At 45.2% G+C, this 27,184-nt stretch overlaps 1 protein-coding gene across 1 annotated transcript in view; it reads left to right on the forward strand.

Annotated features, from left to right (window-relative positions):
• Positions 1-2,401: 2,401 nt before the first annotated feature.
• Positions 2,402-27,184, forward strand: part of LOC135506785 (pericentriolar material 1 protein-like) — a 42,486-nt gene continuing 17,703 nt past the window's right edge. Inside the window, 19 exon segments of the mRNA XM_064926162.1 lie at positions 2,402-2,569; positions 5,583-5,706; positions 6,506-6,757; positions 15,337-15,660; positions 16,312-16,482; positions 16,841-16,960; positions 17,319-17,499; positions 17,630-17,739; positions 18,122-18,250; positions 18,252-18,408; positions 18,695-18,887; positions 21,996-22,205; positions 22,537-22,703; positions 22,819-23,030; positions 25,405-25,541; positions 25,729-25,858; positions 26,061-26,246; positions 26,498-26,685; positions 26,880-27,083. Of these exon segments, the coding sequence (XP_064782234.1) occupies positions 5,602-5,706; positions 6,506-6,757; positions 15,337-15,660; positions 16,312-16,482; positions 16,841-16,960; positions 17,319-17,499; positions 17,630-17,739; positions 18,122-18,250; positions 18,252-18,408; positions 18,695-18,887; positions 21,996-22,205; positions 22,537-22,703; positions 22,819-23,030; positions 25,405-25,541; positions 25,729-25,858; positions 26,061-26,246; positions 26,498-26,685; positions 26,880-27,083 (3,176 nt within the window). The 5' untranslated portion in view covers positions 2,402-2,569; positions 5,583-5,601.

Consider the following 27,184-nt stretch of genomic DNA (forward strand, 5'->3'; position numbering starts at 1 on the left):
CCCTCTGTACCTCAACGTTTGGTGAAGAGTCAAGGACTGAAGGCGATCCTCTTGATCACATTCATTTTTTCACACAGGGAGGTGTGAGTATGAACTCTATGATGTCAGCCTTCAGTCCCTGAAGCTGCCCTACATCCTGACTGGTCCCGATTTCCTCCTGTTCTTCTTTAATCTGTGTGGGCTTTGTGTCCTCCTGCCCCACACTGGAGCTCCACTCCTGCTCACAGTGCTGTTGCTCTGGGGTGGGGGGCTCTTCCTCAGAGACAGCAAGAGAGAACTGGAGGGGGTCTATTCTACATCGTTTTATTCCGGGTGTGATCCGCAGCAGTCTCCCTAGCCGGTCATTCTCCTCTTTAAATTGGGAAATCTCCACCTGGTACTCCTCTACCACTTTCTCCATTACTCCCAAAATCTCTATTGCAGCCACAGTTAAACTAGCAAACACACACAAAGACTGTAGTTTAGACATCTTCAGTGGATTGATAATCCCTGGTTTAGGGTCACTCTCTCTGTGCTTCCCCGTTTGGGGAAGAGTCAAGGACTGAAGTTGATCCTCCTGATCACATTCACTTTCCACACAGGGAGGAGTGTATATGAACTCTACGAGGTCAGCCTCTAGCCCTTGAATCTTCCCAACCCCCTGACTGGTCCTGAGATTCTCCTGTTCCTTTTTAATCTGAATGGGAGCTGCTGCTCAGGGATTACCTCCTCCTCAGAGTCAGCGAGAGAGGAATGGAGGGAGTCTATTCTACGTTGTTTTATTTCTGGTGTGATCCGCAGAAGTCTCCGTAGCCGGTCATTCTCATCTTCAGATCTGGGAATCTCCTCCTGGTACACGGCGAAGACTTTCTCTACAACGTCTAAAATCTCCACTGGAGCCACTGTTAAACGTTCATTGACAAACACAATCAAAGACTGTAGTTTAGCCATTTTCAGAGGACAGGTAGTTCCGCATTCAGTCGAAACCAAACTCGCCTCGACTTGCAGAATTGCTTGCGCTGCCGTCTTCTTTTGAGCTTTCGGCGGGTGGCGAGCCCAGAAATAGACAACAACGCCACCCGCTGGATGGTGTTTTGAGCTGGTGAGTGTGATGTAAACGGAATCAATATAATAATCTATCTCCCGTATATAGTAATAGTTCAGATGAATGATAAGGCTGTACAGATATCGTTGAAATATAAACAATTATATTGGGCATAAAATAAAAAACTTAGCAGGAGAGAAGATGTTACCGTGTCATTCTGTTTTCACTATTTTACAACTTGAAGTTAGACTGTTCCTCGCCCTGAAAGTGGTGGGCCAAAATAAACTGTAAACCATGGTTCAGTTTTCTTTAAACAGCCACTACAAACTTCAGATAACCTTAGCAGTGGTGTAAAGTAAGTCGTCTCTGTACCTTACTTTACCTTTAACTTCACCACACTCCCAAATAGAAGTATTTCGCCATACATTTTCACTGACACCCAAGGGTACTCGTTACATTTTGAATGCTTAGCAGGACAGGAAAATGGTATAATTCACACACGAATCAAGAGAACATCTGTTGTCATCCCTACTGCCTCTGATTTGGCGGACTCACTAAACACATACTTCCTTTGTAAATTATGTCTGGGTGTTGGAACATACCCCTGGCTATCCGTAAATAAAATAAAAACAAGTAAATGATGCCGTCTGGTTTGCTTTAGTCCCAATCAAAACTCGCCTACACCGATGTATGCTCGCCTCCAATTCTACTTTTGCGCTGTCGTCTTCTTTTGTGTTTTTCATCGGATGGCAGAGCATCTCGCTGGGTGGAGTTGTAGCAAAGAGTGCAGTTGTAAATTGGTGGTCGGGCACATCATTCTGTAAACTTAAGCAGATCTTGCGGTGTTTTTTTATACTTCTCTCCGGTCTCAATGTATTATTAATATATATTTTAGGGAGAGAAAAAAATGTATGTGTATGTGCGTGGCAAACTTTCAGCTCAGATGATAAGGGTAGGTTCTATTGATTCACAAAGGGGTCTGTTTGCTTATCATATAATTACAGCTAGTAACAGTTTGAATATTTACACGCTTCCATGACACTAGTGTGAGTGAATACTGTAAGTCATTGGCCGATTTGATTAAATTTAATTAAAATTGATCTGTTCAAAATTAAACTTTTAGGCTAAACACTGACATTATTGCAACGTAACGTAACAATAATTAACCATCCGAGAGCCCAAATAGTACCTTATTCAATAGGGGTGCCATTGCCTGTACATTTGTCTAACAATATTGTACACACAATTACAGGCACTTTGATATACTCCTTACATCTGTGTGTGTGTGCATTTGAGGAAAAACATAACCGTATTGATGATGAGGTTCTCTTGTGCAAGTAGCACTACTATTTTATATCACTCCGCCTCTTTGAACAGGGAATATAATGGCTGACACTGGGCGGACAACGTACATTGACTGAGGGGATTCATCAACAACACCGAAGCGACTTATTTCTATTCATTGAGAAACCAGCCTTCTCATGGCCCTTAGAATGAGCCGTTGATCATAACGTGTTACGATAATTTCTCAAAAAACTCACTGAGGTAATTCATTTATTTCCACTACTTTTATTAGCCAAGGCAAGTGGTTCACCACCAGCTCGCTAACTTAGCATCATCACGCAGCTCGCTAGCAAGTTAGCTACCCCCTTACCCAAAACAAAACTCGGTTGGTGCTCTATTTTCGAGGAGTCATGATTAGCTAATGTATTTAACGAACTACGTGTACTCACTTTGAAACGGTTATAGCAAACAATAACTAAGTAGGTAGCTAGCTATCTTGTCAGGCCGTGAAATCTTGTTTGTTTTTAGCTGGCCAGATAGCTAACGTTACCTAGAAAGGTCACGTTAGCTACTAACAAGTTGACGTTACCTACGCCAGTGCCAGCAAGGTATTGTAATTCCTAGCTAACTTTAAATCCTACTAGCAAGTGACAGTACCCCCCCCCCCCCCGAATTGAACATAAGCTTTTGTTTTGAACATCAATTGTTCAAACTTTCCAAGGGCAGTGAATGCAACAATTAACGTTAGTTAGCCTTCAACGTATTTTCCATTATCGGAATTTCACCCCCAGTTTTCGCGAGGAAGGTAGGGGGTGTTACCATGGCGTTCAACTTCATGTTGCCAAACAGTGACAAAGCCAAATGTAAACTAGTTTAGAATTGCATAGCTACATTTGATATCCCACATGATGAATAGGCCGCATCGATTTGTCCCCATACTTTGTTACGTTAGAAGTTCTCAGAGGGGGGCTAGTTGTTGCTAGTGACAGTTGGCTCCTGCGAACTCACAGAATTGGAGGGAATTTCGTAAACTTGACCGGGACTTCTAGTAGTCTACACTGCAGAGGTTTAACGCAAATCCATCTAGACTAAACCGCGCCTTTTGTCGTGAAGTTAGCTAACTACTGTTAGTCATCAAGAAATCCTTACTCAATCCGCTACCTCTCCAATAGCAAACCAACCAATTAATAGTGGGTGACTGAATACACCGCACAGGTAAGTAATCGATAGGTAAGGTAACGTTATTGAAATCGGTAATGTTTATTACTATTAGCTTTGTCATAAATAAGTCATACACTGGTTTGTGGCAAGCTAGTGTTGGTGTGTTGGATTATTAACGTTATGCTTCACATGTTATGGTTTAGTTTACTCTAATACTTGTCCTAGGGGAAAGGTCTGTGAATGTTGACTGTTGCTTAGTTGCAGGAACATTCCTCCGAACAAGGCACCGTTTCGGACTGGAGGCTGTTTCTGAAAGCAACAAACAACACTAGAGTCATGCACTCTGTTAATGTCATAACGAATGTCATAACGATGTAGATACTAAAGAAACACACCTCTGTATATTTTCCATTTGGAAAATGTGTCCCAGACAACGTGACCTGATATGTTTTAATTTGCTTTCAATTTGAGAAATGTTCCTGAGCTATAATGTTATGCATTGTGTGTATAACCCATTAGGACGTCCACTCACTGTGCTCAGAATGACAAACATTTTGATTATGGTATTCATCTTAACAGAACATCCAACTCCTTTAATGAAGCAGACACTAAAGCATTATTTTCAAAAATGTGCTAAAATGCCATTTTTGGGAAAACAACACCATTACAAACAGCGCACCTGATGCCAGCGGTTCTATATGTGACAGAGATGACGATCTCTGTTAGAAACTTAGGTTGCTAATATAACTGGGATTTGATATGAAACCCAACAGGAGAGATGCTGGTTTAAATGGCATATGAGGAAGTATTTTTATAAAAAATAATTGATTCCATGTTTCTATGGTCAGATTTTTTTCTAGGCTACTTTGTAGCAATGTTAAACATGCCACATAATATGAATAAACATTTTTAGGTTTCAGACAATTATGTATGTTTTCCAAATGCATACTGCCGCCAGCTCACATTGCCAAGTGGTGGGTGACGTGTAGATCATATGCTTACTGTTACCTTTGTACTTAAATGGGAGGCACGTTGCAATTGTCAGTTGAGAAATAAAAATATTAGATATTTTTAATTGTGGCCATCAAAACCGTTTTGAACAGGTGACTGTGTTAGAATTGTTGCCCAATGACTGGTCTTATTAAAGTACATGTTTTACTCCAGCAACAACGAGCTGAGGAGCTGCTTGCAGCTCTAGTGCAGTCGACAAGCGTTATTCTGCTCAAAATAGGCGCTGTGTGCAGGTAAGAAATTATACATTACAACCAATGTATCTGCTGTAAGTTAGTTTTAATAGTGGCCATGTGTGTAGGCAACTGTGGCTATTTGATCATAATGTAGGCTGCCAGAGTGGCCTAGCATCAAACAATGACACATGCGTCCCATAACATTTTAACATGGAAATAGCTGTTCTCTCTCAGCCTACAGTAGCAGCCAATGTGTGGTATTCAGTGTAGGATTCCATGAGACTTTTGGGAAAAAAACATGCAGGGCTTGACAATAACCTCTCAATCAACTTGTCCTTCAGACAAGGTGACTGAAAATGCTGTTTGACGCAAGAAACGACTTTACAAAATAAAATGCGTTATTGTCATACCATTATTACAGCGAATCAGAGATAATGATACCCTCTGCCTATTGGCTACTTAGCTTATTCAAGCCTGTCTCAATTTTCTTTTTATACAAAAATTCATGTTACTCCTGTGCACAGAGTACGTTGGAGGTCGATCATGATTGACCGGTTGGTGACCACTGCTCTAGAAAGTTGAGTGAAGTTATGTGAGCTGATATTTCTGCGCCACAGACCCCAATTTTATTTCCACTAAATTTAACAAAATAACCTAATAGACAATTAGTACGACTGAAATGTATTTCCATCAATTAATATAAGCATTATTTTTGCACTGGGAGGATTTTATTTTATTCTCCTGCTCAATTTGGCTGGCAACAATTTTATCTTCTTAATTGTCCTAAAGCCAACAATTACCGGCTAACGGAAAACCTGGTGAGTGTGTGAGTAAATGAGTTGTTTACAGTATGCCAGTAGGAAAGAGTCTCCAGGCCAAAGCCGTTCTATAGTGTTGACTGATGATGCATGTCAACGACCCAACAGTTGCGGAGCGGAGGAGGACATGGCGACAGGGGGCTCCCCCTTTGACGACTGCGCAGACGAGCAGGAGCTTCACAACTGGACCGTTACCAATGGCAGCAGCCTGGAGGACAGGCTCAACAACATGGTACAGAGGAGACGAGAGACAATGGTTGTGTCCCAAATGGAACCCTTTTCCTGATGTAGTGCACTACTTTTGACCAGAGCTCTATGGGTCCTGGTCAAAGTAGGGTACTGCTGAATAGGGTGGCATTTGGGACCATTGAGAATGGACACTTAAAGGCTAAATCCTAACTGGAGATTTGCGAAAGTAACAATCTTTGTGATTGCATAAGTCGTTTGTGGATATATAGCCCCACAGTGGAGGTGTCATAATACCCATAGCCTAGAGGTCAAACAGGGAAATGGTTCCAATCAGTTTCCCACCATTCATCGACACGAAACAGTCCTTATTTGACGTGTTTCTAAAAACCCTTATGGGGAAAAATGAATGGTGCAAAAACAGTTGGAACTATTTCCCTGTTTGTCCGCTAGGTTTTATGGGTATTATGTCTCGTACTGTAGTATCTACAGCTTTAGTAAGGATTCATCCCCCTCACTGACTAGCTCTAGTCTTTCAGTCTACCTACAATGCTGACCAAAGCAAGACATGGATTTGAAATAGTGTATTACAAGTTTATTGTAGTGTGTCCTCTTTGGGCAACCATGATGTGCAGTACATGGCATTACATAAAACATGTGGATATGAGCTTCTGTCCTTGAACTCCAGGTTCAAGTTTCCCCTAGGTAAATGTCAAAGATCAGCATCCCCCTCTCTCAATCCTAACCTGAAACCTTTGTGGGGAGGAAATGCAAAACTGACCCAAGATCAGTGTTTAGGGATAACTTCACCCTACACCCCTTTTGAGCTTCCTGTCCCCCCTCAGGACTGGGGTATCCAGCAGAAGAAGGCCAACCGCTCGACGGAGAAGAACAGGAAGAAATTCTCAGCCGGCAGTGTGGCGGAGAGCCGGCTGACCAATGACATCTCACCGGAGTCCACACCTGGCACGGGGCGGAGAAGGACAAACACCCCTCACACCTTCCCCCACGTCAAGTACGCCACCCAGATGTCGGTGCCCGATCAGGCCGAGCTGGAACGTCTCCGGCAGAGGATCAACTTCACTGACCTCGATGAGGTGAGAGGATTCTCCCTAGAGTTTTCTGAACTATGCATTTCTTGGTGGATTCATCTGTGATTGTTGGGGGTTGGTGTCTGGAAGGGGGTAATAGTTCATCCGGAAATGTGTAGAGTAGTGATGCACCGATATGACATTTTTGGCCGATACCGATATCCAATATTTTCTTTGCCAAAAAAAACTGATACTGGTAATAAAAAAAATGTAACCTTTTATTTAACGAGGCAAGTCAGTTAAGAACAAAATCTTATTTACAATGACGACCTAGGAACAGTGGGTTAACTGCCTTGTTCACAGGCAACCTTTCGGTTACTGGCCCAACTCTCTAACCACTAGGCTACCTGACCGATAACTAGGGTTGCAAAATTCCGGTAACTTACTCAATTCCCAGGTGTTCCAGAAATACTGGTTGGAAAACTCCAGGAAATCCAGGAATCTTCCAACTGGGATTTCTGGAAAACTTGGAATTTGTTTTTGCAACCCTACCGATAACCAATATTTTACATTTCTGTGGCATTTTAAGCAGTCTAGTTAAATAGTTATCACACACACGGACACATCGGTCTAAGGCACTGCATCTCAGTGCAAGAGGCATCACTACAGTCCATGGTTCGAATCCAGGCTGTATCACATCCAGCAGGTATATTTCACTGGTCATCCCCAAAGCCAACACTTCATTTGGCCCCCTTTCCTTCCAGTTCTCTGCTGCCAATGACTGGAACAGATATAAGGGAGATTGAAATGTATCTCCCTCTCTAACTTTTAAGCATCAGCTGTCAGGGCAGCTTACCGATCGCTGTACCTGTACACAGCCAATTTGTAAATGGCACACCCAACTACCTCATCCCCGTATTATTACTTACCCTCCTGGTCTTTTGCACCCCAGTATCTCTACTTGCACATGATCTGCACGTCTATCACTCCAGTATTAATGCTAAATTGTAATTATTTCGCCTCTGGCCTATTTATTGCCCACCTCCCTTCTCTTCTATATTTGCACACACTGTATGTAGATTTTTCATTTTTTTCCCCTATTGTGTATTAACTGTACGTTTGTTTGTGTAACTCTGTTGTTTTTGTCGCACTGTTTTGCTTTATCTTGGCCAGGTTGCAGTTGTAAATGAGAACTTGTTCTATCTGGTTAAACAAAGGTGAAATAAAAATCATAATTAACATCTGGCCGTGGTTGGGAGTCCTACAGGGCAGCGCACAATTGACCCAGCGTCGTCCGGGTTTGGAAGGGGTAGGCCGTCATTGTAAATAATAATTTGTTCTTAACTGACTTTCCTAGTTTAAGTAAAGGTTACGCACACTGACAGATTTTTTTTTATATATATATATATATATATATTACACCTTTATTTAACTAGGCAAGTCAGTTAAGAACACATTCTTATTTTCAATGACGGCCTAGGAACGGTGGGTAAACTGCCTTGTTCAGGGGCAGAACAATATTTTTATCTTGTCAGCTCAGGGATTCAATCTTGCAACCTTACGGTTAACTAGTCCAACGCTCTAACCACCTGCCTCACCAGGAGCCTGCCTGTTACCCGAATGTAGTAGAAGCCAAGGTAAGTTTCTAGCTAGCATTAAACTTATCTTATAGAAAAAATCAATCAATCATAATCGCTAGTTATTACTACACATGGTTGATGATATTACTAGTTTGTCTAGCTTGTCCTGCATTGCATATAATCGCTGCGTTGCGCAGTCGCGAAAAAGGACTGTCGTTGCGTTGCTCCAACGTGTACCTAACCATAAACATCAATGCTTTTCTTAAAATCAATACACAGAAGTATATATTTTTTAACCTGCATATTTAGCTAAAAGAAATCCAGGTTAGCAGGCAATATTAACCAGGTGAAATTGTGTCATTTCTCTTGCGTTCATTGCACGCAGAGTCAGGGTATATGCAACAGTTTGGGCCGCCTGGCTCATTGCGAACTAATTTGCTAGAATTTTACGTAATTATGACATTGAAGGTTGTGCAATGTAACAGCAATATTTAGACTTAGTGATGCAGTTAGATAAAATACGGAACGGATCCGTATTTCACTGAAATAATAAATGTTTTACATTTACATTTAAGTCATTTAGCAGACGCTCTTATCCAGAGCGACTTACAAATTGGTGAATTCACCTTCTGACATCCAGTGGAACAGCCACTTTACAATAGTGCATCTAAATCATTTAAGGGGGGGTGAGAAGGATTACTTTATCCTATCCTAGGTATTCCTTGAAGAGGTGGGGTTTCAGGTGTTTCCGGAAGGTGGTGATTGACTCCGCTGTCCTGGCGTCGTGAGGGAGTTTGTTCCACCATTGGGGGGCCAGAGCAGCGAACAGTTTTGACTGGGCTGAGCGGGAACTGTACTTCCTCAGTGGTAGGGAGGCGAGCAGGCCAGAGGTGGATGAACGCAGTGCCCTTGTTTGGGTGTAGGGCCTGATCAGAGCCTGGAGGTACTGCGGTGCCGTTCCCCTCACAGCTCCGTAGGCAAGCACCATGGTCTTGTAGCGGATGCGAGCTTCAACTGGAAGCCAGTGGAGAGAGCGGAGGAGCGGGGTGACGTGAGAGAACTTGGGAAGGTTGAACACCAGACGGGCTGCGGCGTTCTGGATGAGTTGTAGGGGTTTAATGGCACAGGCAGGGAGCCCAGCCAACACCGAGTTGCAGTAATCCAGACGGGAGATGACAAGTGCCTGGATTAGGACCTGCGCCGCTTCCTGTGTGAGGCAGGGTCGTACTCTGCGGATGTTGTAGAGCATGAACCTACAGGAACGGGCCACCGCCATGATGTTGGTTGAGAACGACAGGGTGTTGTCCAGGATCACGCCAAGGTTCTTAGCGCTCTGGGAGGAGGACACAATGGAGTTGTCAACCGTGATGGCGAGATCATGGAACGGGCAGTCCTTCCCCGGGAGGAAGAGCAGCTCCGTCTTGCCGAGGTTCAGCTTGAGGTGGTGATCCGTCATCCACACTGATATGTCTGCCAGACATGCAGAGATGCGATTCGCCACCTGGTCATCAGAAGGGGGAAAGGAGAAGATTATTTGTGTGTCGTCTGCATAGCAATGATAGGAGAGACCATGTGAGGTTATGACAGAGCCAAGTGACTTGGTGTATAGCGAGAATAGGAGAGGGCCTAGAACAGAGCCCTGGGGACACCAGTGGTGAGAGCGCGTGGCGAGGAGACAGATTCTCGCCACGCCACCTGGTAGGAGCGACCTGTCAGGTAGGACGCAATCCAAGCGTGGGCCGCGCCGGAGATGCCCAACTCGGAGAGGGTGGAGAGGAGGATCTGATGGTTCACAGTATCGAAGGCAGCCGATAGGTCTAGAAGGATGAGAGCAGAGGAGAGAGAATTAGCTTTAGCAGTGCGGAGCGCCTCCGTGATACAGAGAAGAGCAGTCTCAGTTGAATGACTAGTCTTGAAACCTGACTGATTTGGATCAAGAAGGTCATTCTGAGAGAGATAGCGGGAGAGCTGGCCAAGGACGGCACGTTCAAGAGTTTTGGAGAGAAAAGAAAGAAGGGATACTGGTCTGTATTTGTTGACATCGGAGGGGTCGAGTGTAGGTTTTTTCAGAAGGGGTGCAACTCTCGCTCTCTTGAATACGGAAGGGACGTAGCCAGCGGTCAGGGATGAGTTGATGAGCGAGGTGAGGTAAGGGAGAAGGTCTCCGGAAATGGTCTGGAGAAGAGAGGAGGGGATAGGGTCAAGCGGGCAGGTTGTCGGGCGGCCGGCCGTCACAAGAAGCGAGATTTCATCTGGAGAGAGAGGGGAGAAAGAGGTCAGAGCACAGGGTAGGGCAGTGTGAGCAGAACCAGCGGTGTCGTTTGACTTAGCAAACGAGGATCGGATGTCGTCGACCTTCTTTTCAAAATGGTTGACGAAGTCATCTGCAGAGAGGGAGGAGGAGGGGGGGAGGAGGATTCAGGAGGGAGGAGAAGGTGGCAAAGAGCTTCCTAGGGTTAGAGGCAGATGCTTGGAATTTAGAGTGGTAGAAAGTGGCTTTAGCAGCAGAGACAGAGGAGGAAAATGTAGAGAGGAGGGAGTGAAAGGATGCCAGGTCCGCAGGGAGGCGAGTTTTCCTCCATTTCCACTCGGCTGCCCGGAGCACTGTTCTGTGAGCTCGCAATGAGTCGTCGAGCCACGGAGCGGGAGGGGAGGACCGAGCCGGCCTGGAGGATAGGGGACATAGAGAGTCAAAGGATGCAGAAAGGGAAGAGAGGAGGGTTGAGGAGGCAGAATCAGGAGATAGGTTGGAGAAGGTATGAGCAGAGGGAAGAGATGATAGGATGGAAGAGGAGAGAGTAGCGGGGGAGAGAGAGCGAAGGTTGGGACGGCGCGATACCATCCGAGTAGGGGCAGTGTGGGAAGTGTTGGATGAGAGCGAGAGGGAAAAGGATACAAGGTAGTGGTCGGAGACTTGGAGGGGAGTTGCAATGAGGTTAGTGGAAGAACAGCATCTAGTAAAGATGAGGTCGAGCGTATTGCCTGCCTTGTGAGTAGGGGGGGAAGGTGAGAGGGTGAAGTCAAAAGAGGAGAGGAGTGGAAAGGAGGAGGCAGAGAGGAATGAGTCAAAGGTAGACGTGGGGAGGTTAAAGTCGCCCAGGACTGTGAGAGGTGAGCCGCCCTCAGGAAAGGAGCTTATCAAGGCATCAAGCTCATTGATGAACTCTCCGAGGGAACCTGGAGGGCGATAAATGATAAGGATGTTAAGCTTGAAAGGGCTGGTAACTGTGACAGCATGGAATTCAAAGGAGGCGATAGACAGATGGGTAAGGGGAGAAAGAGAGAATGACCACTTGGGAGAGATGAGGATCCCGGTGCCACCACCCCGCTGACCAGAAGCTCTCGGGGTGTGCGAGAACACGTGGGCGGACGAAGAGAGAGCAGTAGGAGTAGCAGTGTTATCTGTGGTGATCCATGTTTCCGTCAGTGCCAAGAAGTCGAGGGACTGGAGGGAGGCATAGGCTGAGATGAACTCTGCCTTGTTGGCGGCAGTTCCAGAGGCTACCGGAGACCTGGAACTCCACGTGGGTCGTGCGCGCTGGGACCACCAGATTAGGGTGGCCGCGGCCACGCGGTGTGGAGCGTTTGTATGGTCTGTGCAGAGAGGAGAGAACAGGGATAGATAGACACATAGTTGACAGGCTACAGAAGAGGCTACGCTAATGCAAAGGAGATTGGAATGACAAGTGGACTACACGTCTCGAATGTTCAGAAAGTTAAGCTTACGTAGCAAGAATCTTATTGACTAAAATGATTGAAATGATACAGTACTGCTGGAGTAGGCTAGCTGGCAGTGGCTGCGTTGTTGACACTACACTAATCAAGTCGTTCCGTCAAGTGTAATAGTTTCTACAGTGCTGCTATTCGGGGGCTAGCTGGCTAGCTAGCAGTGTTGATTACGTTACGTTAAAAGAACGACAATAGCTGGCTAGCTAACCTAGAAAATCGCTCTAGACTACACAATTGTCTTAGAACAAAGACGGCTATGCAGCTAGCTAGCTACGATCAAACAAATCAAACCGTTGTACTGTAATGAAGTGAAAATGTGATACTACCTGTGGAGCGAAGCGGAATGTTGACCGGGTTGTTGAAGTTAATTCGGTAGACGTTGGCTAGCTGTTGGCTAGCTAGCTAGCAGTATCTCTTACGTTAAGGACGACAAATAGCTGGCTAGCTAACCTCGGTAAATTAAGATAATCACTCTAAGTCTACACAATCTAAACTACACAATTATCTTGGATACGAAGACAGCAAAGACAACTATGTAGCTAGCTAACACTACACTAATCGAGTCGTTCAGTTGAGTGTAATAGTTTCTACAGTGCTAGTAGACGGTAGACGTTAGCTAGCTGCTGGGCAGATAGCAGTGTAGACTACGTTAGGACGACGAAATACGATAATTACGCAATTATCTTTGATACAAAGACGGCTATGTAGCTAGCTAAGAAGAAATTGCTAAGATTAGACAAATCAAACCGTTGTACTATAATGAAATGTAATGGAAATGTAATGAGAAGTTATACTACTTTTGTTTTCGAAATGATAGTTTCTGGATTTGACCATATTAATGACCAAAGGCTCGTATTTCTGTGTGTTATTATGTCATAAATAAGTCTATGATTTGATAGAGCAGTCTGACTGAGCGATGGTAGGCACTAGCATGCTCGTAAGCATTCATTCAAACATCACTTTCGTGCGTTTTGCCAGCAGCTCTTAGCAATGCTTCAAGCATTGCACTGTTTATGACTTAGCCTATCAACTCCCGAGATTAGGCTGGTGTAACCGATGTGAAATGGCTAGCTAGTTAGCGTGGTGCGTGCTAATAGAGTTTCAAATGTCACTTGCTCTGAGACTTGAAGTAGTTGTTCCCCTTGCTCTGCAAGGGCTGCTGCTTTTGTGGAGTGATGGGTAACAATGCTTCGAGAGTGGCTGTTGTTGATGTTTTCCTGGTTCGAGCCCAGGTAGCGGCGAGGAGAGGGATGGAAGCTATACTGTTACACTGGCAATACTAAAGTGTCTATAAGGTCATCCAATAGTCAAAGGTTAGTGAAATACAAATCGTATAGAGAGAAATAGTCCTATAATTCCTATAATAACTACAACCTAAAACTTACCTGGGAATATTGAAGACTCATGTTAAAAGGAACCACCAGCTTTCATATGTTCTCCTGTTTTGAGCAAGGAACTTAAACGTCAGCTTTCTTCTCCAACACTTTGTTTTTGCATTATTTAAACCAAATTGAACATGTTTCATTATTTATTTGAGGCTAAATTGATTTTATTGATGTATTATATTAAGTTAAAATAAGTGTTAATTCAGTAATGTTGTAATTGTCATTATTACAAATTCATTTAAAAAAAAAGGTAATTTAATCGGTATCGGCTTTTTTTTGGGGGGGGGGGCCTCAAATAATCGGTATCGGCGTTGAAAAATCATAATCGGTTGACCTCTCGTTTCAATGCCATGTGGTGGTTCATTTCTTTACTATCAAATGAGGAGAGACAAACTTATCACACAAGTCAGAGTTATACTTAAACTAAATCTTTAATCACTTATTAATAATAGCGCAGGTCAATACAACGCACACGCATATAAAGTGAATCGATTGAGTGCTCTACGATAATCATGGCTGGTCGTCGATTCACGGTCAAATGATTCGTTGAGAGCCGTGAGACAAAGATATTTTATATCCAAGATACACCCCTTTCAACCTACATGACTAACGACAGATATATATAATGGGTCACAAGGTTAAGATTTGTATGAAAGATAGTGTTTGCTATGTATTATAGGTATCTGTTGTGTCAACAGTTTTCATTGTATAGAGACCAGTGTCTGGCCCTCCGACTCCAAACTGGAACCATCTCTCCCTGGTACGGTATAGAACAAAAACATTAACTCACGCTCTGGAATGCTCTTTAGGTTTTATCACCCAGAAGACATCGTAAATTTCCTGTCAGTGTTATCTCCCAGAGGCCCATCCTCAGTAGAACACACACACAAAAGTTAAGAATACTATATTCTGTTGACTAAAACAACCATTTGATGCAATAAGTTTTATAACATAATCTTGCAATTTTGCTCTCACAGCCATGACAAGAGGGTGTCACGTCTACTGCAGGCGCAGTTGATTCGCTTATTTCTCGAGTCAGTTGTTCGTATGGAGCTAGCTAGTGTGTTCATGGTTCCAAGTTTCAAACATGTTCTCAAATGCCATTGAAATGGCAGCAGTGGTATGACAACCAGCATTTTCATGAGCATGCAATACGACTTTCCTCAGTAAGAAATCCTCGACGACCCATTGTGATGTCAGACTCGGCACGCTCATGGGGTTGATATCGCTGGTCCAAATGTCAGTCGTGAAGCTAATAGCAGTGACATTATTAGTGTGTAACTCCGGTAGGGCAACATCTGAAATCTAGCACACTTGGTATTGAGTACGCCGTGCTCAACCGGTCGGCAAAAGCCAACTTCACCCACAACAGAGAACTGTTGATTGTCAAGGGCAATGAATTCTATTATCTTGCCGTTAATGGATTTCGCCTTTTGAGTTGTCTCGCTGAACTTCTCTTACTCTTTCAAATGACTGCTTGACTTGTTGACTGCTCGATCCACACAGCAGACGTTGTGTGGGCTAGATTAGGAATGCTGTGTTGCACGTGTAGCGCAAAATTTTACATAGTGTCAGTATGACATTATATAGGTATACACGTCAGCTTTGACATCGGCGGTACCGACGATGGCATTTTTAGCTAATATTGGCCGATTCAGATATATCGTGCATCCCTTGGGTCAATTTCACCAAAGATGTTGTGGAAGGGTACTGTTCTTGTTAAAAATGTGCAATTGTTCTCTTTAGGAATGTGAATAGTTAAACTTTCAATGTTCCAAATAACCTTCTTTCCAGCTTTTTATATCGCAGAGGTTCTGCTGCGTTGTTCTGTTTCATAGTATTGGAATTTCGTCTGGAAGCCAGGTTACTGTAATATAGACTGGAAGCCAGGTTACTGTAATATAGACTGGATGCCAGGTTATGACACATCCCTCGCTCTCTGTTTTCTCAGAGGAGCGTCGGCAGTGACTCCCAGGGCCGTGTAACAGCAGCCAACAATCAGCGAGAGCTGGCGACGGAAAACAAAAAGCCCTTCAAATTCCTGCCGCTTCACGTGAACACCAACAAGAGCCGGGAGGCGCCCTCAGCCTCGGCTCCCGCAACCCCCTCCGTCGCCGCCACAGCCAAAAAGCAGAGCCCTGGCCTGGGTCTCAGGGACGCGTTCACCCCCTCCCAGCCCAGCAATGACACCCCCAGGCTAGGTAGAGGGGCCGAGAGAGTGCTCCTTCCCCCTAGGGAGGATGGGAGAGGAGAGCTCAGCATCGACAGTAGCCAGGTAGGCAACGTCTAGGCACTTGGGATTACTGAAGGATTAGGGCTTTTCAGGACTTGTATTTTAGACTACACACAGACAGTGTATGTTTTGTTTGATCAACTACATATTGCACAATGCAAATTATTGAAGTTTGTAGTTTCAATACTTAGTTAAAATAGAACAGACATAGGAAAATGCATACGATCAAGGTAGTTTAGTTGTGGGTAAATTTGTCCTACTCAGTAACCCATTTTGGACAAATCTATATAAGTAGCATACCTTGGAACAGCATTTTCACCATTTAGTATGCTTGCACTGAACTGATCGTCCTGTACTGGCTGCAAACGATCACATGGCATGCTGTGTTCTCGCTCCTGTAAGAAAATAAATGGTACAACAAGGATGGGAGCCTAGGTGAGCAAGATGACGATGAAAGCAGTGTGTATTGAGGGCAATTTTAAAAATATGCCACCACCGCAGGTTCCCAAGTGAGTTCTACCCTCGTTTAGCTCAGTCTGCAGTGAGCGGCCTGGTATCTGCACTCTCTCACACTATTTCTATCTCGCTCTCTCTATCATTTACACTCACACATGCTCTTTCTCTCTGTTGTCACACTATCTCATACACACCCTGTCCCTCACACACCCTCACATTCTCTGGTGTCCCTGTCAGGTGGTGAGCAAGCTAGTTCAGATCCGGGAGTACATCGGCAAGGCCAGCTCCATGAGGGATGACCTGGTGGAGAAGAAGGACATCCCGGCCAACGTGGAGCGCCTCACCCACCTCATCGCCCACCTCAAGGAGCAGGAGAGGTCCTACCTCCGCTTCCTGCAGAAGATGCTGGTCAGTACAGTACGCTGGCTTATCCCGGCTTTCTCACCGTCTCTCTTTCTGTGTCTCCTTGTTTTTCTCCTTTTATCTCGCTTTGGCTTGATCTGTCTCATTATTTACATTTTTTAAATCTCTTTTGGCCTATCTCTCTTTTCATCCTCTGGCATTTGTGAGTAATTATCAGCAGTCCTTCTATTTTCATTATTGTATGCTCATTTTATCACTCCAACCACTGTTCAAGTATTACATTGAAAGGGAAGGAAATGCTTGAGGAGACCTGGTTTCCATAGTCAGTATAGGTCAGGCCAAAGAGGGGGCCCGTGCTTGCAGTACATGCCTACTATTTTACTGACCGCCCCCTCTTCCGTAGGCGAGGGAGAACGAGGAGGACGAGGCGGGAACACTGGACTCGGCCGTGGGTTCAGGCTCATTGCCAGAGAGCGCCTCCCTCAACATGGAGGTGCGCTCCTCGGACGCCGCCAACGCCAATGTGAGTAGCCAATCCTTTAGTTCCGACAGCCCCTTCTGCTTCAGCTATTTTTTTTGTACAATTATTTTTTTTTTTGTAGTAGAGGAGTTTGGATTGGTCACAAATGAGATCATCTGATACGCTGACTAGGGATTTGCATTACAATCTCTACCAGATAGTAAGACGCTGCTTCTAGAAGTAGACACTCAAGCAGACTGAGGCTAATTTTATTGCCCACCATCCCTCCCTCCCGTCATTTGCTCTCCCCCCCCTCCCATTGCCGGTGTAACACCAGGAAGTCTGCGCGGTCAGCTTCTGACGCACAACCAGTTTTGCTTGTGCTGGCGATTTTTTTAATGTGTGTGTGTGTCTCCAACAGGGCCATGTTGCAGGCCGCAGTGAACAGAGGGAGGAGCTGGAGAACTTGAGGAAGCAGCACGAGCTCCTGAAGAAGATGCTGGAGCAGCAGGAGCAGCTCAGGGCTCTACAGGGCCGCCAGGCAGCACTACTGACCATGCAGCACAGCTCTCAGCACGCCTCCCACACCATGGCTGACACCGGTGAGACACGGGCCATATAGAGAGGGCGCATGCAAAGGAGCACATACACTGACTGGACACACAGCGCACATGCGAAGCAGGTAGCGACACACACACATACGTAACCTTTTTCATTTGGTGTGTGTTCCAGTGCCGACAGAGACCACAGGCAGTGTGTCAGGGCTGAGCATCACCTCGGAGCTGAACGATGAGCTGAACGACCTCATTCAGCGCTTCCACAACCAGCTGCACGACTCCCAGGTACCAGCAACATACAATACCTGGTCGTATGAATTAGGGCACACTGTAGCCAAAAGTATTAGCGTTTTCTTCTGTCTGATGCCTAATGAATTCAACCCTGGCAAACATCAAAAGGTAGCACTTTACGCCACAGGCTGATGTGGTAAGACCAGGGTATTGTTACCCCTCTATTACAGACGTGGTGTATAACCCTGTAACTAGAATGATTACATGAAGGGATAACTGGGCAAAATGAAGTCTTCATGTTGAGTAATTAGAACTTGTTACCATGTTATTGTAACTTTACCCCGTGTGGTAATGTGAAGTGCTACCCATCAAAGTAATATATGCTGAGTTTGTGGTTATTCACCCACTAACATCCTGTGTGCCTTTCCTTCCTCAGACCAAGGCCGCAGTCCCAGACAACCGCAGACAAGCCGCGAGCCTCTCCCTCTCCCGGGAGGTCTGCCGCTCTCGCTCCCCCCAGCCTTCCCCTCCTCCCCGCTCTGCCGCCTCCTCCTTCCTCCGTCCCCCCTCTCACCTCCCTGACCTCCATCACCCTTACGCCGGCCTCTGCGGCGAGCGCCAAGCTGACCAAGCTGCAGGAACTGCAGGACAAGAAGCAGACAATGGACAAGATCCTGCAGGAGCTGCACTCGCTCCGTGACCAGACCCTCAACAACAACTCCTGTAAGTTATGGTTTGTCTCTGTAACTGACTAGGAGTAGGTTAACACCGTCAGGGATGGAGGGGGGGGGTTAATTTTATTATTTTGCTTACTTGAACACCTGCAACTGCCATTTCCTGCAATCTAGAGCAAAATATTGCCTTCAATCATAACAAACTTATATGTTCTTTTTTTTGTTGTGGCGCAGCTCCCATCTTACATTCTTTGGGGAGAACCCTGGTGCATATGATAGAAGCTTGTAAGTTTGCTGTCGTGCATGTGTGAGTGATGTGTGGGTTGGTCCCTCAGGTCGCAGCGCCAGTGTGCCCCTGTCCTCTCAGCATAGCCTGGCTCTGGGCGCGGACCCCTCCTCGAACCGCCCGTCTGCCCTGTACAGAGAACCCAACGGGGCCTCAGCCATAAGACGGGATGCCTCCACCTTCCACCCCTCCACACACACCCAGCAACCCCAGCATGAGGACGCCCCAGCTGACAAACTCTGGTACTAAACTCAAACTATTATTATGCTCAGTGCACATCACACCACAGTTGTATTCATGGGGCAACAAAAGGAAGAAAACTGACAAACGCAGAGGGACTTCCTGGACTTGCCCAAATCAAGTTTTATTGGTTGCATACACATATTTTGCACATGTTTTTGCGGATGTAGCAAAATGCTTATGTGCTCCAACAGTGCAGTAACATAAAACAATTCACAACAATACACACAAATCTCTAAAAGAATGGAAATGTATAAATATATGGACGAGCAATGTCCGGAGTATGAGTATGTATGTACACTACCGTTCAGAAGTTTGGGGTCACTTATACATTTCCTTGTTTAAAGAAAAGCATATTTTTTTTGTCCATTAAAATAACGTCAAATTGATCAGAAATAGAGTGTTGACATGGTTAATGTTGTAATTGACTATTGTAGCTGGAAACAACTTTAAAAAATAATAACAAATTATGGACTATCTACAGAGGTCCATTATCAGCAACCATCATTCCTGTGTTCCAATGGCATGTTGTGTTAACTAATCCAAGTTTATAATTTTAAAAGGCTAATTGGTCATTAGAAAACGCTTTCGCAATTGTTAGCACAGCTGAAAACTGAAGATTTCATACAACACCGTGTACTATACCTTTCACAGAACAGCGCAAACTGTCTCAAACCAGAATAGACAAGAGTGGGATGCCCCGGTGCACAACTGAGCAAAGAAGACAAGTACATTAGTGTCTAGTTTGAGAAACGGACGCCTCACAAGTCCTCAACTGGCAGCTTCATTAAATAGTACCTGCAAAACACCAGTCTCAAGGTCAACAGTGAAGAGGTGACCCCGGGATGCTGGCCTTCCAGGCAGAGATGCAAAGAAAAAGAAAAGGGGTTTTCTAATAAAAAAATGATAAACTTGGATTAGCTAACACAACATGCCATTGGAACACTGGAGTGATGGTTGCTGATAATGGGCCTATGTAGATATTACATTAAAAATCAGCCCTTTCCAGCTATAATGGTCATTTACAACATTTACAATGTCAACACTGTATTTCTGAGCAATTTGATGTTACTTTAATGGACAAAAAAATGTTCCTTTCAAAAACAAGAGAATTTAGAAGTGAACCCAAACTTTTGAATGGTGATATGTGTACACTGCATTCGGAAAGTGTTCAGCCTTATTGTAAAAGGGATTAAATAGTCCCCCCCCTTAATCTACACAGAATACCCCACAATTAATTACAAAGGATATATATTTTTTTTACATTTTGCAAGTGTATTAAAAAGAATGAAAATATTACAAATACTTAAGTATTCAGGCCTTTTAGTCAGTACTTTGTAATCGCTGCCAAATCTGCTTCAACAGCCTCGAGTCTTCTTGGGTATGACGCTACAAGCTTGGCACACCTGTTTTTGGCGAGTTTCTCACATTCTTCTCTGCAAATCCTCTCAAGCTCTGTCAGGTTGGATGGGAAGTGTCGCTGCACAGCTATTTTCAGTTCTCTCCAGAGATCTTCGAGCGGGTTCAAGTCCGGGCACTGACTGGGCCACTCAAAGACATTCAGAGACTTGTCTCAAAGCCACTCCTGTGTTGTCTTGGCTGTGTGCTTAGGGTTGTTGTCCTGTTTTGAAAGTGAACCTTCGTCCTGAGCGCTCTGGAGCTGGTTTTCATCAAGCTTCTCTATGTACTTTGCTCTGTTTAGCTTTCCCTCGATCCTGACTCCCAGTCCTTGCGTCTGAAAAACATCCCCTACAGCGTGATGCTGCCACCACCATGCTTCACCGTAGGGATGGTGCCAGGTTTCCTCCAGACATGACGCTTGGCATTCAGGCCAAAGAGTTCAAGCTTGGTTTTATCAGACCAGAGAATCTTGTTTCTCATCGTCTGAGAGTCTTGAGGTGCCTTTTGGCAAACTCCAAGCGTGTTGTCATGTGCCTTTTTTACTGAGGAGTGGCTTCCGTCTGGCCACTCTACCATAAAGGCCTGATTGGTGGATTGCTGCAGAGATGGTTGTCCTTCTGACAGGCTCTCACCATCTTCACAAAGGAACTCCAGAGATCTCAGACTTGTTGGTCACCTCCCTGACCAAGGCCCTTCTCCCCTTTTTGGTACCCTTCCCCAGATCTCCGCCTCGACATAATCCTGTCTCGGAGCTCTACTAGCAATTCCTTTGACCTAATTACTTGCTTTTTGCTCTGACAACTGTGGGACCTTATATAGACAGGTGTGTGCCTTTCCAAATCATGTCCAATCAATTGAATTTACCACAAATGGACTCCAAGTTGTAGAAACATCTCAAGGATGATCAATGGAAACAGGATGCACCTGAGCTCAATTTTGAGTCTCTCAGCAAAAGGTCTGAATACTTATGTAAATTATGTATTGTGTGTAGACTGAGTAATTTTGTTGTATTTTGTACATTTTACAATAAGACTAAAGTATCAACATGTGGAAAAAGTCAAGTGGTCTGAGTACTTTCCAAATGCACTGTATGTTATGGGATGTATAGACATTGCAGATTGTATAATATTCTATCCACATACTTTCTGCAATAGTTGAATAGGATGGCATTGACTAGAATACAGTATATACATCTGAAATGAGTAAAACAGTATGGAAACATGATTAAAGTGACCAGTGCTCCATGTCTATTGGGACTACCTGGACTTGTGTGCCCTAATGAATACAACTCAGTGCCGATGAAGCAAAGGAGACTAGTAGAGGGAACCAACTGACTATTAGCATGCACCCTTTCTATCTCTCTGGTACCGGCAGCTGAAGATCCATACTGCACTGTTCCTTCAGACAAACTCTACCATCCATCACCCTTGTCCCTCTTATTTATTCATCAGTTGGCGCAACAATTGATCCAATTAGTCAAGTGTCTCTCCTTCATTGATTTCAGTTGTCCGTGTATCAACCTTGGTCTCTCTCCCACATTCCATTTCTCCCTATTCATTCCCCCACATTCTCTCTGAAATTTGACTCAAAAGAAAGACTTGGGATGCTTTCAATCCTGGGGGGGTGTACACTTTGGGCAGAAGGCCAATCCAATGCTTTTAAATCCTTGAGGTGGAGACATTTAAAACAGAATCCCCCTCCCATCACAGGAAGCTGAAGGAGGTGCACAAGCGTTTGAATGAGCTGCGTGAGCTGGTACAGTACTACGAGCAGACATCGGACATGATGGTGGACACGGTCAACGAGAACGTGAAGGAGGAAGAGGAGGAGGAGGTGGAGACTGAGGAGGACGGCTCCATGCTGGAGACCATGTTCGACTCTGAGCAGGAGAACCGCCGGCCTCCCATCACAAACATCAGGTACTTAAGGGACACAGACGGAGTTGGGTGAAGTCATTATTACTCATTAGAGCTGTTTATTAGTGGGCCTTGTCCATTTCTGTTACTAAGCATCATTTGAACCGGCAACCATTGACAGTAGCTGGTTAGCTTCAAACCAAGCATATAATATGTTCCCTTCATGTGCCCCACATTAACAGGTATTTATTGTAAAAGATAGCCAGGCAAGTCATTGAGAACAAACTAAGAAATATTATTAAGGTTTAGATGAATACAGTTCCCAAGGGTAAATCATGGCAGAGAGTGAAATTGAGTCTTGACCCTCTTCTCCATCTCTCTTTCCCCTGGTCAGAAACCCACAGCATTCTGGGAACTGGACAGAAATGAACAGTCTGACCAACTGCCGCGGAGGAGGCAACACCAACAACCACGCTGACGGCAGGCTCAACACCGAGTGTGAGATCAACAACCGCTCTGCAGCAGTCAACCTCCGCAGCCTCAACATCCCCTCAGCCATAGGTAGCGCAACGCACATTACATGCTGTACACCCCCCCCCCCCCGGGCCCCCTGCTGTTTTCACACATACACACAACCCACTCATCTCAGTAACCCTGATTTCTCTGGCTCCACAAGAGTGCCAGTACAACCGGCCCTACAACCAGGTTGATGATGACGATGCCCTGGAGGATGAAGAGGTGCGGGGGGCCAGGGGCCGGGACAGCGAGGGGTCGAGCAGGAGGAGCAGCCTGGGGAATGATGACGCAGACTTCTCCCACAAAGTTCACCGGCTGCAGACGGCCAAGCAGAAACTACGGCAGCTCCAGGAGCTGGTGGCCATGGTGCAGGTGAGAGGACTGACTAGAAGCAGAGAAACATAGCATAGTTCAAGTCAGTGGGACCAATAGGACCAATCTCATCCCAAAATTTGACTCAAGTTTGCCAAAAAGCACCTGGATGATCAAGACTCTTGGAATAATTTTCTATGGACAGATGATTCAAAAGTATAACTTTTTGGATGGCATGGGTCCCGTGATACCTGGCGAAAACCAAACACTGCGTTACAAAGTAAGAACCTTAAACCAACAGCCAAGCATGGTGCTTTGCTGCCTCAGGACCTGGACTACTTGCCTTAATGGAAGGAACCATGAATTCTGCTCTATATCAGAATTCAACAGGGAACTGTCAGGCCATCTGTCTGTGAGCTGAAGAGCAGCTCGGTCATTCAGCGAGACAGTGAGCCAAAATACACAAGTCGACATGAAAATGTCTTAAATAAGTAGAGGTCGACCAATTATGATTTTTCAACGCCGATACCTTTATCTAATTATTGGAGGAACAAAAAAAGTCTTAACGATTAATCGGACAATTTAAAAAAACATTTTTTTTTACATTTGAATTATTTGTAATAATGACAATTACAACAATACTGAATGAACACATTAACTTAATATAATACATCAATCAAATCAATTTAACCTCAAATAAATAATGAAACATGTTCAATTTGGTTTAAATAATGCAAAAACAAAGTGTTGGAGAAGAAAGTAAAAGTGCAATATGTGCCATGTAAGAGAGCTGACGTTTAAGTTCCTTGCTCAGAACATGAGAACATATGAAAGCTGGTGGTTCCTTTTAACATGAGTCTTCAATATTCCCAGGTAAGAAGTTTTAGGTTGTTATAGGACTATTTCTCTCCATACCATTTGTATTTCATTAACCTTTGACTATTGGATGTTCTTATAGACACAATTTAGTATTGCCAGTGTAACAGTATAGCTTATACGCCCCTCTCCTCGCTCCTCCCTGGTCTCGAAGCAGGAACACAACGACAACAGCCACCCTCGAAGCAGCAACCCATGCAGAGCAAGGGGAACAACCACTCCAAGTCTCAGTGCGAGTGACGTTTGAAACGCTATTAGCGCGCACCCCGCTAACTAGCTAGCCATTTCACATCGGTTACACCAACCTCATCTCGGGAGTTGATAGGCTTGAAGTCATAAACAGCGCAATGCTTGACGCACAACGAAGAGCTGCTGGCAAAACGCACGAAAGTGCTGTTTGAATGAATGCTTATGAGCCTGCTGCTGCCTACCACCGCTCAGTCAGATACTTGTATGCTTGTATGCTCAGTCAGATTATGTGCAACGCAGGACATGCTAGATAAACTAGTAATATCATCAACCATGTGTAGTTAACTAGTGATTATGATTGGTTGATTTGTTTTTTATAAGATAAGTTTAATGCTAGCTAGCAATTTACCTTGGTTTACTGCATTCGCGTAACAGGCAGTCTCCTTGTGGAGTGCAACGAGAGGCAGGGGGTTATAGCGTTGGACTAGTTAACTGTAAGGTTGCAAGCTTTGATCCCCCGAGCTGACAAGGTGAATATCTGTTGTTCTGCCCCTGAACGAGGCAGTTAACCCACTGTTTCTAGGCTGTCATTGAAAATAAGAATGTGTTCTTAACTGACTCGCCTTGTTAAACAAAGATTAAATAAAGGTGTTAATAAAAAATCGGTGTCCAAAAATACCATTCCGATTAATCGGTCGACATCTACTAAAAAGCAATACATTTGATGTTGTGGACTGGCCTAGTCAAAGTCCAGACCTAATCCCAATTGAGATGATGTTGTGGCAGACAAGAAACGAGCAGTTCATCCTTGAAAACCCACAAATGTCATGGAGTTACAGCAGTTCTGCATGGAAGAGTGTTCCAAAATTCCTCCACAGCGATGTGAGAGACTGATCAACAACTACAGGAATCATTTGGTTGGAGTCATTGCACAACCAGTTATTGAGTGAAGGGGGCAATACATTTTTTCAAACGGGGGCTTTGGGTGTTGTATAAGTATGTAATTGTTGTGTTATTTGTTCACTCAGGGTCCTTTGATCTAATTATTAGGTTTTGGTTGAAGATCTGCTAACATTCAGTACAAAAAAAATGTGTGTGTGTGTGTGTGTGTGTGTGTGTGTGTGCAAAAGCAGATAATTTAAAAGGGGGCAAATACTTTTTCACAGCACGTGCGAGTAGGAACATATCAACACACACAAATAAGACAATAATACAAAATAGACCACATGGTACAGAATCTAAAATGACCATGGTGCAGTTGACTGGTCTAGACCCTTTTACAGTCCAAGAAAATAAAGAGCTGGAATTTGAGCTGTTGAAGACGGGCAATGGCCTTACGGAATAGTAACCATGTGACTTTGTCTCCCAGAGTGACGATACAGACGCCACCACGGCCAACGAGGACGAGGGCCTCCACCAGCAGCCCAACAACACCAGAGGTGCTGCTGCTGGCTGCTCCTCTGCAACCCGGAGCCCCAGAGACCTCACCCTCACAGACAAAGCCAGGTTAGGAGACTCACTCACACCCATACGGAGCACTAACACACACCTGCGGTAGAAGCCGTTGAACCATGATAAGTGTATGAAAGTATCTCTGTCTATTTATATCGGAGTGAGTGCATTTCTGCCTTTAAGCGTGTGAGAATTACACCGCCGGTGATTCTGTTTGAATCTAAAATAAGTTGTCTCTCAGGGAGAAGCTGTATGAGGAGAAGCTTCGTCAGCAGCAGCAGGAGTTGCAGCAGCTTCACGAGGAACGCCAGCGGCTGATGGAGATCCAAGACCAGATCCAGGACCTGCAGTGGGCCTGCCCCGACCTGCAGGTAACACACACTGAGCACACACCACTCTGTTTCCTGATTGATTGTGTTGAAAGGCTTTGGTGTCAGAACTTGTTTCTGACATTTTAACCTTAGTGCTCTATATCGGGAATAGGGTGTTATTTGAGAGAGCCTCGCTCTTCCTCTCTCCTATCATTCTCTCGCATACACGCTCTACCTCTCCCTCCCATCTTCTCCTCTCCAGTCGTCGGTGTCCAGCAGCACAGTGAGTCAGCAGGCCCTGATGAGAAAGGTCCCGGCTGCAGCTTCCACCCCAGCCCCTCCCCCTGCTCCTGCTGCAGCCCCCAAAGCGAATGCTTCTCCTGCCGCCACCACCACGCTCAAACCCACAGCCCAGGCCGCCGCGAACGCCTCTGTCACCGACAACGAGGTGGGTTATTGATTTGACAGGGTCAGTTCACAGTAACGTTAAGGATCGTATGCACATCCCACGAACTTGATGGCTCGCCAAAATCATACAGATGACTTGTAACCACCCGCTCAGTGCAAGGCTTTTCCTGAGGGTTAGCATGACCGAGTTAGCCGTGGCTGGATGTCAGGGAGCTGTATAGGAGAGTGTGAGTTATCATGCAGATGTAACCATGAAAATAACAGCGCTCATTTACCTTCATGTTTCCCCAGCAGCTGTGGTGTGAGATGCGGCGCCACCAGATCCTGCGGGAGGAGCTCCGCCAGCGGAGGAAGCACCTGGAGTCCCTGATGGCCGAGCACCAGAGGAGGAGCGGCCTCAGCGACTCCCCCTACAGGATGGAGGACCCCGAGTGTCACGCCGCCGCCACCGCCACGCAGCCACTCAGCAGGGACGAGAGGTGAGCTAAGCATCACCCCCCCCCCCTCAAATAAGACCCCCAAATAATCGGGTGAATTCCATGACATGTAGATATGAAAGCAGGTGATGGCTAAAAAGCATCAATCTTCTTCGATCTGATACATTCAGAACGCTTTACGAGGTATTGTTGTCGTCTCTGGGTTGGGCCTTAAATGACTTTGTTACTCTCCTCAGGACCATGGCCACATGGGGCGGCTCCACCCCCTGTCAGCTGGACGAGGACTGCTACCCCTCTGAGTTGGGCGCTGAGGAAGAAGAAGAAGAAGAGGAGGAGGATGATGAAGAAGAAGACGGAGCAGAGTCCAGCTCCAGCGATGACCTGCATTGCTACTCCACGAGGAAGCAGAGATCCTACAGCAACAGGAAGACACTGGGCAGGTCTGTGAAAGAGGCATACAAGGAAACCCATTGTTTTTCAATTACGCATAAATATACAGAGCACAATAGTGTTAACCTCAAAGTCTATTTGATTTTGATTT

Source organism: Oncorhynchus masou, chromosome 20 (assembly GCF_036934945.1).
Source record: "Oncorhynchus masou masou isolate Uvic2021 chromosome 20, UVic_Omas_1.1, whole genome shotgun sequence".
NCBI lineage: Eukaryota > Metazoa > Chordata > Actinopteri > Salmoniformes > Salmonidae > Oncorhynchus > Oncorhynchus masou.